The sequence below is a fragment of the Nilaparvata lugens genome, chromosome 1 (genome assembly GCF_014356525.2).
Source record: "Nilaparvata lugens isolate BPH chromosome 1, ASM1435652v1, whole genome shotgun sequence".
NCBI classification, from domain to species: Eukaryota; Metazoa; Arthropoda; class Insecta; order Hemiptera; family Delphacidae; genus Nilaparvata; species Nilaparvata lugens.
In genome coordinates this window covers 83,689,201-83,702,093 of record NC_052504.1, presented here as the reverse complement: position 1 = coordinate 83,702,093, position 12,893 = coordinate 83,689,201, and the positions used below count along the sequence as shown (strand labels likewise).

Here is a 12,893-nt window from a genome sequence, read left to right as displayed (position 1 = left end):
TTGATCATTATTATTTGGCAAATACGTAGAAGAACGGTAATCTACTGATATTAGTGATTGATAAAATTGAAAATGATAAATTTCAAATAGGCTAGAATGCTAAAATACGTGATGAATCAAAAATACAGAATGAAATGAGGGAGATGAAAAACAGAGAAAATCAACTTGTCGAACAATCCAAATAGCTATTTGAATAGCTGTAGAATTGATATAAATTATTGATAGAATAAATCGGCAATGAGAAAGATAATGAGAGATGTCATAGTCCATGATCAGAAGTCAGCTCCAGATTTTTTATACGAATGAAATAAATTTAAAAAATCTATAAATAGAAAATAATATTCAGACAATAAAATAAATGATTCCATATATCTTAGTCAATGATCAGAAGTCAGTAGATGAACTCGTCTCATAAAATGATTCATCATTCCCTGAGCACTTCACTTGACACCATGACGATTTTGCATAGCGCAAAATAAACTGTACATCATTCAACTTCTGAATCTCCATCCTTTTTTTGCAAGCTTGTCCTTGAATTTGCACTTTCTAGATGGACGGAGGGCTGCTCTTGATACGGCGCACGCTAAGCGTCAATAATTGCTGCCTGCTTCTATTGTTAACCTTAATTGTATGGCTTCAATCATTTGAGATAGATCTAGATTAGAGGCGCCGATAAACTGGCCAAAAAAGGACTGCTCGTCAAGACTCAGCAGTCAAATCAAGGTGCCATGTCGAATAATGATAACAAGCCATTTCGTCCAGTCATCGTTGACTGGCATCGCTGTATCATAACCATACAGTTTACAATAACAAGAGTTAACAGTTTACCACCTTCACTTTATGGAGAATGTTTGAGCAATTTTATGAAATGGTTCCAGCTTCTGGAATTCCCATTGTTTATGGGAACCTTGAACTTATGCATGAAGTGCTTGATTGGTTTATGGTTCACATAGACTGAATAATTCAAGAACTGAGCTAACAGTGATAATGATGTGGCCGTTCACTTGGCCTCATGAGGACTGTCAACCATTTTAAAGAATTCTTGGTTTTGACATTGGGAGCATTGACACTGTGGAACTACCTTGGATGATGCAGTGGTCTAGCATATTCTTTCAAAATTCATTGAATGTAAGTTGCGAATTATTCAATTTTCTGATGAATGTTAAGCAGCGGTGGCTTCAATACTTTCTCTTAATAATTTCGAGTCCTGATAGTTATTTTTAAATTCTTATGAAAATAGTTCAATCATCCAGTTCATAAAATGATATATTATGTTGAAAATATGAACAGCCCTCTTGCACAGAGGTCCAAAAGCCTGTTAATATTTTATTTTTTGAAACACCAATCATTTCCCAATGATTGATAACATTAAAAAGCAGCAACAAATGAAATTATTATTGACAAAAATTGAGTGAAATCTGAGTAGCTTATAATACTTGAAAATAGCTCAGAATGATCAATGACTATATAATACAACAAACAGAAAAAATATATCATATTATTTGGAAAAAAAGTAATTAGAATTTCCTCAATACTTATCACAGGAGCAAGAGGAAGTTTAGTCTTCATAATATTTTCACGATAACTCATGTAAAATTATGTGAATCTTTTCACAGCCATAGAGGAACGTTATTGAGATCTTGAGCTTCATTGTGGTGTATGAAGTATGACCTGTACTTTGTCCTCAGTATGGTCGTTAGAAAAGCGGTCTACTTTCTAATAATCCTTCAACCTTTGAGAGGATGATGAATTTTTGTACTCACTTATGATTACATAAGTCTAGACTGAAGAGATGAAAGATGTTCACCACATGTAATGAAAATAATAAGTCTAGAAATGTGGCTTTGATTAACAAGATTGATAGCCTGAGAACGGAATGGCAGACTCTGAAGTTGTTGTAACTGTTGATTGTAGTATATTTCTGAAATGGAGACCTATTACCCAACTTTGAAGCCAGTAGCTTTAATAAGGAGTTTTGCGTTACACAAATTAACTTTCTTGGATGTTTTAGTAGCCACAGTACATGATAGGCCTATCTTGGAAAGAGTCGTAGTTACATCTTGACTCAAAATAATGTAGATATAAACAGAGAGATGATCATAATGCCCTTCACCCATTGCAGCCAGACGAAGCTGACCTAGTATACAACAGACATCTTCTAATTGAGGTGAACAGCTTCGTAAAAAAAACACTAGAAAAATTACGTATTGCAGAAAAAGCCAATAAACTTGTTCTCCACATATTTCTTTCCTCTCTGAACCAGCATTTCATCTCACTTATTGTTCTTGACTAGTTTTATTTTAGATTTGAATAACTTGAAGAAGGATCTCATGATCTGACAAATTTTGAAATCGTCATGGGATAGAATACAATAGACATTGAGGTCTATTTTAATTTGAGAAACGATATTTTAACATTATTATGCATTTGGTTTACATTTTTACACGATTAATATGGTAAGTAGATCCACTTCACCCGAGTAGTGGTAGTAGGATATCCAATAAGCGCAGTATTTTATGATTCATGGAAGATTATGAGTGATAGGAATGATAATTAATATCGTAAAATAGGAAACTGATGTGTGAAAAACGTTGTGATTGTAGTAAAATGGTTTTATACGATATCTTTTTTTCATACATCATCAATCTTAGATTTCAATCAAGGTATTTTTGTACTTGTGTAAGAGTATATATAGGGGAAATTTACTTTACAGTTTCCGGGTAACGTATTTATTAAATGCAAGAATATGGTTGAGTAAATTTGTCTTTAGAAGCTATTTTTTTCAATTATGTTTTACTTGTTAATTGAGGAGAACTCAGAATATTATTGAAGAACAAACAATAATTACTCCGTTAACGAAAACGGAATTTCCGTAACGAAAACTTTAAAATAAATTGATAAGAAACACATGTAAGATAATCTTAAAATGCCAAACTATTAAGCTGAATGCATTCTTCGGCTACCTTGTACCAATTTATCACAGCGACATTCCAGGAATGCATGATTAGTTTGAACCAGCAATCTTGTAAGACCGGTAGCAAAGGAAATATCTATTAGGTTACAGTCAATTACACCTGGCCTTCTAGAAAAATATTGGCGATTTTTTCAACAGAAGTTTTATACAGTATTCATCTTCTAAACCATCGTTTGTTGATTAAACACTTATACGGAATACATTTTTTATTTTTTTCACGTAATCTTCTTTATTAAATTTTGCTCAAGCTTGAACACTCGCCCAATCAAATTAATTAATTAAGAAAACTAGAGAACACATCTTCAATTATTAATCAATTCCGCCAAAAATTCGTACGATAAGAAACGAGTGATAACCTGAATTGCTGCAGTAACTTGAGAATCCAAGTTTGCGGAATGATGAAAGTGAAAATAATGAGAGAAATAGATGCATAGAGTGAGAGAAGAGATAAGATGATTATGATCAGTGGGAAGAACCAGGTGTTGAGAGTGAGAAGCCAAACTCACCAGAGAAGTATTTTAAGTAGAATCAATATTGATACTGCAAATGCATTGAGTTATGAAATTGTTGTCGCTGAAGAGTTAGCTAAGGATGCTTGTCATACAACTTGTGTAAGTGCTGTCATAACCACACGTTCATACAAGTAGAAGCTATTAATAAAATTTTTCAGATAATTCTCCATAATTCTTGTAAATCGTATATTCTCTTCACTATCACTTATTTCACTTATGAAAATAATTTGAAAAGCAGATCATTTTAAAGCTTTAAGAAAGAAATTTAAATTCGCAAGTGGAAGTCAATTTGATGAAATCCGATATGGATGTTTCAAATTCAATAATAGAAGGTGTATGAGATGAGACTTCTATACGAGTAATTCCAATAAGAACTTGACTAGAATTTGTTGCCTTCAAGGTACATTATAACATTTCCAAAGAAGTATAAGATTTATAAGGTATAAAATTTCCATTTTATTACGGTATGAAATATTACTGATTTTGTTTCCTCTTTCTTCGTGGATACTAATTTTGATGACCTCAAATTTTTCTCTGTCTCATCCAACTATTTTATAAGGTAGCCTACATTTTCAATTTCCTCCATGTCTTTTCTTCAGTTTTTCCGTTTTATTTTGTAAGTCTGCTCCCGTTTTACATTCATGTTCACTGTTACTATTACAATACAATGGAATAGAGAAATGGCAGGAGACATTCACCTTGGAAGTGACTAACTGAATCAATTCAGTCTCAAAAGAATAGTCGGGGTATCCTCAGATCGATGGAAAGTGTATTCAGTTTTTGAATGTGAGATAAATTTCTAGTCAAGAAACATTCCCGAAACATCACGACGATGTTCGCTGTAATTTATAAATTAGTATCATCTGCCAGCTGTCACAGTGCTCCAGGGTCGAATCTAGGTCCAAACACCTCAACTAGTTGTTAAAAAATGTAAATTTAATATTTCCTGATTTTCTATCAGTGTACAGAAAACAGTTCGCATGTAATCCATCAAACCGTTCCATCATAAACTTCATTCAATGACAAACATATCAAGGCCGCAATGAGACAGATCAAGGCGTAAACAATATCGAACATCGAACTTGACCGTTACTCAGGTCAGTCGACAAAGTTTCGAAATGTTAACTCAAAGTAAGTTATCATCTCTTCCTAGATGTGTTCGCTGTTTCTCTCTGATAAGCATCGGCTAATTCGCTCTGCTACACAAACTGATTCTTTGTTCAACTGGAACGATTCTGGCTTCCTTGACATTTTCTAGAGCTAAAGTAATACGTAGTCTCTGCTAGATATCGCATAATTCAAGCCTCTACGGATTTTCTCCCAGTACAGTATGAATTCTAACTGCCGGTGAGGGAGAATTAATGACTGTGACCATTCAAATTGACTTGATTTATGATTTTCAAGAGCAAGCCGAGGTTTAATACGCAAATGAATTCATGTACGCACAACCAGAAAATATCCTGCACCATGGTAATTGCTGAGACCTTAGCCCTTAGACTTTCCCAGCTTGGTCTTCAATATTCACAATTATTATTCTGAAGTGGAATTTTGTTTTTGATGTCATAATTCAAGAGAGGATCGGATTCGGAATGAAAATATAAGAAGAGAATGTGATGTTCAATCAGTGTTGAGTTTGATAAAAACATATAGAAATAAGTGGTCAGATCATGTCCTTAGAATGCCTGAAGACCCATTGAATGCCCTACTCCACAAGCCAATAGGCAGAAGAAGTATTGGTAGACCGAGGAAGAGATGGACGCCGGAACAGGCTTGAAAAGCCTAATTCATGACGATGATGATGTCATAATTCATTTTTTCACCAGTCTCAATTTTTTGAAGATAATATTATCTAATGTCAATAGCTAGTTATTTATAAAAAATATACATATCTATTGAACTTTAATCAAAATCATAACAAACGACGAAACGAGAAAATAAAAAATAGCTCTCTTGTAGTGCAGTGTATTAACCTGAATTTCAAGAGAAGATAGTAACATACAATAATTGAATAATTCATACAAAATTCGAGATGAGTTTATCTGAGATTATAAAATAGATATACGGAAAAATAGAAGGCAAAACATATTCAGCCAATGAATGAAATTGGGTTTATATAGCTACCCACCTTTTGTTGTGTTAATGAAAAACGCTCAACTTCGAGAAAAGTGCATCAACTACGCAATCAATAAAATTAATAAATTATTCAATTCACATATTTAGCCAAGCTAAAAGAAGCATGGAAGAAATATTACTACTCATGATAGGTGTTGAGCTATTGCAGACATCACTTTGCTGGTTCAATAGAATGTCTTTGCTTTGGCATATTCAGTATTTTCCCACCAAGATATTCTCACTGATAGCTCGAATACGTTATCACATTATTATGCAAAAGACATGTTGATTTTAAGTCTTTCTTCCAATAATCGTGACCGTCATTCTACTGCCATTTTCTGGGAGCTTTCTGATGAATAAGATACACTCGATGCTGTAAAGAATAATGATTCTGTAATTAATGATTCTATCACTGAGCCAAAGTTTAACTGGTGTTATTGAAGTTTATAATATGATTGTAACTTCTGAAATTTCTTCACTTACTGATTGGGTCAATATGATAGCACCAAAGTATCACATAAAGCATAGAAGCAAGCAAGGTTTGTTAGGCTTTTCACAACACACAATTGAATGACTCCTTCAAAAAAATGATAATGTTTTGAAATACAATTTCTACTCATTTTAGCATTAAGTTTACATGAGGCTGAAGTCTTGCAGTCCTGTCATATACAAAACTTGTAGTCTTGGTGTTATTAGGATTGCTCTTTCTATGGACACTGTATTATGTGTGAAAACACTTATTTTATGAATACATAGGATAATGATCATTGGAAACAATTTTTTTAAAGTGAATGGAGGAAGTGTATGTCTTTTGAAGAGGTTGGGAGAAGAGGGGTTACAGCCCTCAATGTTCAAATACTTGACTCTTTCTATTGATAGTATTGGTAAAAGTTTCGAAGAATGAGAGCTATCTAAATATCAAGGGCACGTGAATACGATTAGTTTCATTGATTTTCATATTACTTTCACTTATTTTCATATCACTTCCATCAATTTTTAAATTTAATGCTTAAACATGTAGATAAACATGTTAAACATGTAGATAGACGGAGACTGGAAGATATTATTTTTTCAAATCAAAAAATAAAACGAATGGTAGCAAGAAAGTTACGAATTTATATTATAACTCACGTCTATATTATTATAGACTCACGTCTATTATAATATCATGAAAGTATATATAATAACCGAGCACCGGGGCACCGAGCTTCGCTCGTTATTTTTATTTATTGATAAACAAAACACAATTCTCTAAAAATTCTCTAAATCTTACTTTTGTACCATCCACAGCTGTTTCAGCCAAGGATGAATTATCCTTTTAATGTCGTTCAGCGAGTTTTCCCAAGGATAAGACCTAGTGCAATCGAATTTTTATATCATAAACCCTACTATGTTCCAAATTTTGTGAAAATCGTTAGAGCCGTTTTCGAGATCCGTTGATCCGTTTTCGATATCCAGATAATTATAAATATAAATAACCATATATAAAAATACAGAAATTGATCGCTCAATATGATAGGATTGACGTAGCTATTCCAATGATAACTATCAATCCTTAGAGGAATACATAATCAAATCATGCAAGATATTCAAAAACAATCATGGAATCAACCTCCATGGCGTGGAGTCGAACTAAACATTGGACACACCCCAAGCGAAACAAATCCACCCAGTAGCCAGTATATACGGCCAAATAGTAATCATAACTAGTCGGCAACCAGGCAGCCAGGCAACCAGGCAACCAGGCAGCCAGGGTAGTCCTTGACCCTGTACCGAAACGCAGACTGGCCCTTCGGAAGTTTGGCCAATCAGCTTCCTCAATTCTAAATCAACATCAAATTCCAATTTATCTGTCTTGTTCGTAATTACAGTCTTGCTCCATTAATAAATAGACCGTTTGATACACTTTCGTTTCCTACCTGTGCCAAACCACACCTGGTAATTTATTGGTTGTCGGCTATAATCTGAACTATACAATGAAGTCTGACAATAATATTGATCATCTTGTACTGAAGCTGTAGGAGCCTTGTCTCTGAATAAACTTGATTAAATTTTTGTTAGGTACTACTCTGTTGTCCACTAGTATAGAATGATATTAAGTTATGAATATCTATGATATTAACTACTTATTATCTAAATGAATAGATATTAACACAAATGAGACAGCAGGTCAAAGCAGTACCGTTTCTTATTGGGCTAAATAATTGCCAATAAATTGTTAAATTGCCGATAATTGCTAAATAATTGGGCAATAGATTGAATATAAAGACTGGTCATAACTTACATCAAAGACATCAGATCATAGAAAACATCAGGAGATTAAGTTTATCTATGATTTCTTGCACTGAAATAGGAAGTATAGAATCTGATTCTAATCGATACGCATTTTTTATATTTCTAAAAAAATCTGAAGTTTATAAACTCTACTCTTTTTGCGTTCACTTTGTGGAGCTCAAGAACAGAGATCAATCTTGTTCTTGTCAGAAGGAAATTGATAACTCCTATATTGAATCGTGACGATTAAATGAATGAGTAGGTTACTGAACATTGAAGATTATTTTTGATAGAGAGTTCAAATTCATCCCAACTTGAAATCGTTTTTATTCTACAGACTCTATTGAAACTGAAATCAATATGTCTGACCGAAATCGTCACCCTATTGTTGAAATTGTACTTTAAATAAATGTTTTGGATGTATTTGAGTCAAAATACATTGTTTAATAGTTCTTAATAATAAATTATTGAATTTATCTCGAATATTCTATATCGAAATTTGAATTTTTATTTATATATTAGCGTATCATGAATACGCTAGAGTACGTATACGCATGAATACGTATAGAGGCTTCAGACCGGAAACCAACTACAAAAAGTCCTGGAACAGTAGTAGAATAAATTGAAGCATAATCTGATCTGATGACTAACACTCCCAAATCGCTGTCAATTATTGGAAACGTGAAATCAAAATTCAGTCAGAGGCTGAATAACATATTTGAATCATCTTACGATTATGACAGATCACATGTGAATCATGACTGAGTCAACTGCGTCAATTTTCCCACTTGAAAATATAACTACTTCCGTTTCTCACCTAATCGGCTTTTCAGTTCCCTTGATATTTGACAAAACGCACGTTCAGTATTGTGGTTCAGAGCAACGAAACTCTCAGAATGTCGACAAGCTTCCTTGACAACAGCCTCTGGTCAACCTTGACATCGGCATGCTGGCAGGCTTAACTTCACATCAACTCTGTTAACCGTCACCCTAGTCTAGCCTTAGGTACTGCAATCCGAGAAAATACCTGCCAATTTATCTCTCACAGAATCCATATGGATTCGAAATTACATAATATTTGTCTAGCGAAAACCTGAAGTGAGTCCTGAGTGCACCTAATGTTAGTAATCAACCCGTGAAAGCAGCAATTGTATTTTGTACCTCGCCATGACATGATTGTGAGAAATGTAATGGGTATCTCATTACACTCAACAGGTATATTTGCACCTTATTACACCTGTCAGTTTATGAGGTCATTATTATAAATAATTGAGATAATACACTCAACAAATCAGTCATTCCATGCTTGCTTCTGGCTGTCAGACACCTGCTCCACAGCTACTCAAGTAATAGCTGTCAATATTGCAGAACAACTACTGTTAACCGCTCAACACAGTCATGATTAATCCACATCCAACAGGAGTTTGTTTCTCTGAATAGTTATTCAATTACATGAATCTATTCTCATTTAAAAAGTGGGTACACATAATTGATGATTTACTGATGGAAATTGAACAAAAATATTTCTAGCTTCGAGCTTATTATTGAATCTATTTTCAATTAAAAAAGTGGATAAACATTAATGATAATCTTACTGATGAAAATCGAACAAAAATATTTCCAGCTTCGAGCTTCTTATTGAATCTATTTTCTATTAAATTGTGGATACACAAAAATGATAATCTTACTGGTGAAAATTGAACAAAAATATTTCTAGCTTCGAGCTTCTATGGTATGTGAACCAATGGGAAGATAAATTAAACTATCAATGTTAATTGGAATTAGAATCAATTCATGATTTTATAATAAATCATGTGAGTGGATTAGTTTCAACTAATGTACCTAGAATACATTCTAGATTGTATTCTAGGTTCATTGGGAATAACTATTCGTTTTCCTCTGTTGGGGTTTACTGAGTTTTATCTATTGAGAAATTACATGGAATTATAAGAAAATGGAATGATTGAATAGCCTTATAGTATTTGAAAAAATCATCATATATGATGAGTCTTATTTGTCTTATTGAGAAACTACATGGAATTATCAAAAACTGAGTATCTTCAATATTATGGATAAATCATCGATATGTTGTAGGGAAAAAATCAATGAGAATAGATTGAATTAATTGTGATCTCTCTCACAAGTTACTCATCACAACCAACTTGTTCATTCAACTCAATTTAGATGAGTCTGTATGTAATGGGTGAGTAAACAATCTAACTAAAAATGGCACAACATTTTTAGGAGTACACAACCGCTGACAGAGTCCAATATACTAATCATGTTTTCCTACCTCCCAAACTTTCACCTGAACAATTACGGATGCTAAACAAGTAAATATCAGACTGTTTTTACATTGAGGTCCAGACAGACTATAAAAGTTGTTTATGATAATCTTTATCTGTCATTATTGACTGTTCTTACTCTCAGTAATTAATCAAATGTAGTTAATCTATAGATCTTTAATTTGAAAAACAAGCCATTCTAGATTATCAATATCAGATGGATCAATGTAACACTGACATATAATAGATACTAGATATGAAAATAGATAATAGATAAATGAGATGCCACCTTATAAAGCTCACGTTCAGGACACTCTTCATCTTCTATGAAGCTGACTAAGGGTACCATTGCTATAATAGTAGATTAGTGGATATAATGATCAAGCATCCTTTAAGCGGTAAGTCGAAAGCAATATGTGAACTTATCCCTCACACAAATCATGATGAACTTTGAAGGATTACAATAATAATCTTGGAATTTGAATAAGTTTAACGTTGTCGTGAGAATAAGCTGATAACAGGGGTTAATATTTTTCATTAATAGACATTCCTTCAAGTGTCTCTACGCATGACTCTTCAAACCAAAATTGATTGTTTGTCAAGTTTACCAAGACTTCATTTCAGACACTTCAGACTGTTTCATTTCTATCCGAATAGTTCTAGATCAATTAATGATTTATATTTTCAACAAAAGTTTACAATGGAGAATACAATAACAGACAATGGATGAAATTCAGTAAATCGTGTACTTACTTTGTGTAAAATCTGGATTTAGTTATAAAGTACACACAATAGATAAATTTTATCTTCACACTTCTTGATTTTCCATAAACCACAACGGTCACGAGTTATGATTTATTGATTCAAAACTTCAAAATATAATTTTAACCAAGCATTCAATTATTGTTCTATGATTCATGGTTTATTTTTTTAGCAGTTTCTTTGACTTACAAGATCAGTCTTCAAATCTCGGAATTAAGAATGTATGTATAGTTTTTGTATTTTCAAGTGCATAAGCGTGTATTAACAATTCGAAATGGGAGTATAGCCTCTCTAATTATTCAAGTTAGGAAGAAGAGAAGTTTTGGATCATGTTTCTTTTTTCGTCTTATTAATTACATTTATAAGTGATATATTATATGAATTTATTCAAATTAGCAAAAATAAAAGTTTTGGATCATGTTTCTTGTTTCCTCATATATTGTTGATAACATTGATAACTGAATATTTTATTTCTTTACCGTATTCAATTATTTAGTACTACACTATTTTCAGAAAAGTACCGCAAGCTTAAGCCTAAAACGGTTCCTGGTAATCCCGTCCTGTCCCCAAACCTATGGATTGGGGTACAGTTAAGATTTAATTCACGAAAACGTCGACAGCCCCAAAAGAAAGTCTATTAATTTGCACTAACCTTGGAACTGGCGAGGAAATGGACTGTATATCTCGAGTGTAGAAGTTACTGGTGATATCCTGTCTTCATGTGTAGGCCTATATGATATTGTTCAATTTATTAATTATTTTATTATATAAATAAATTTTCTATACAACAGCGCAAATGAAGCTAGGTTATGTGTCACACATTTTCGAATTACATGAATGAAATGAATGAACTTACCGGTATCTGGACGAGTGATCCGTTGTTGACGGTGGGATAGGAGTAAAGAGGCACGACGGGGACACTGCCGTTCTTGACGAGGATGGGGCCCTGGATGGGGGTGACGGTCGGCTGGGGCGGTCGACGGCGAGGGTCGGCCACATCGTCATAGTAATCCTCGTCACCGAAGTCGTCGTCATAGTCGATGACGGCGTGCACCGACGTCTTCGAGCCTGAACCGGCGTTGACGCGCGTGTAGCGGGGTGTCGTGGGGGCGGGAGGTGCGTGTCTGGGGGCTGGAGGCGCGTGTCTAGGGGCGGGAGGTGCGGTGACCGGGGGCGGAGGAGGCTGGAAGGCACGGGCCAGCGGTGGCGGAGGTGGCGCCGGAGGCAGGTGATGGTAGCCTGCGGGGCCGGGGCCGTAGTAGAAGCCGCCTCCGGTGAAAGGGGCGGCTGTGAAGTTGTGGTGATGTAACGCCATGCAGATTTGATCACTGTTCTACGCTCACAATATACTCACTAATCAAGGTCCTCGCGGGACGGAGGGCGCCTTCGCGCCTTGGCCGTTGTCGAGAGACTGACTGGCGCGCACACTTCCACACATCCACCACTACACAACCCCCCACCAACACTCCCCCCTCCCACGACACCAACCGCCGATATCCGTCTATGACTGTCGCCGCGCTTCCGGGCCCAGGGAAACCCCCACACACAATCAAAGAAAGAAAACTCATTATCATCGGAAAATAAAGTCGATAAGCTCACTGCAGTGTTTATTTATCTGCCGCCGCGACAATATAATCCTCGAAATACAACAATACAGAGTGTATTAATCGTTGTTCTCGGTAATGCAAAGTGGGTTTAGATTAGTAGTTCCTTGATCCATAGTGTTTTCCAGGACTTTTCATATCAGGACAGAATATATGGAGAGAAGATTGTCAGATAAAACAATATTCATAACGTCATATGTTATTCCCTAAACTCCTAAAATGACCAAGCTATTGTGGGATGAAGAAATTGTGTTTTAGCCTTCTGTGAATCGAAAATAAGAGATTGATCGATAATAACAATCGTGATCACATCACCCCTTGGGGAAAAATTGCGTTTGGAAAAATGGATTTTCAAGAATTGAACTCGTGC

The 12,893-nt window shown here is 34.7% G+C and overlaps 1 protein-coding gene across 1 annotated transcript in view; it reads right to left on the bottom strand.

Moving 5' to 3' along the window:
• The window catches only part of LOC111048433 (protein spaetzle 3), a 67,689-nt gene extending 55,348 nt beyond the window's left edge, over positions 1–12,341 (bottom strand). Inside the window, exon 1 of the mRNA XM_039445609.1 lies at positions 11,776–12,341. Coding sequence (XP_039301543.1) covers positions 11,776–12,234 — 459 coding nt within the window. The 5' untranslated portion in view covers positions 12,235–12,341. The remainder of the gene's footprint in view (positions 1–11,775) is intronic.
• Positions 12,342–12,893: the final 552 nt, after the last annotated feature.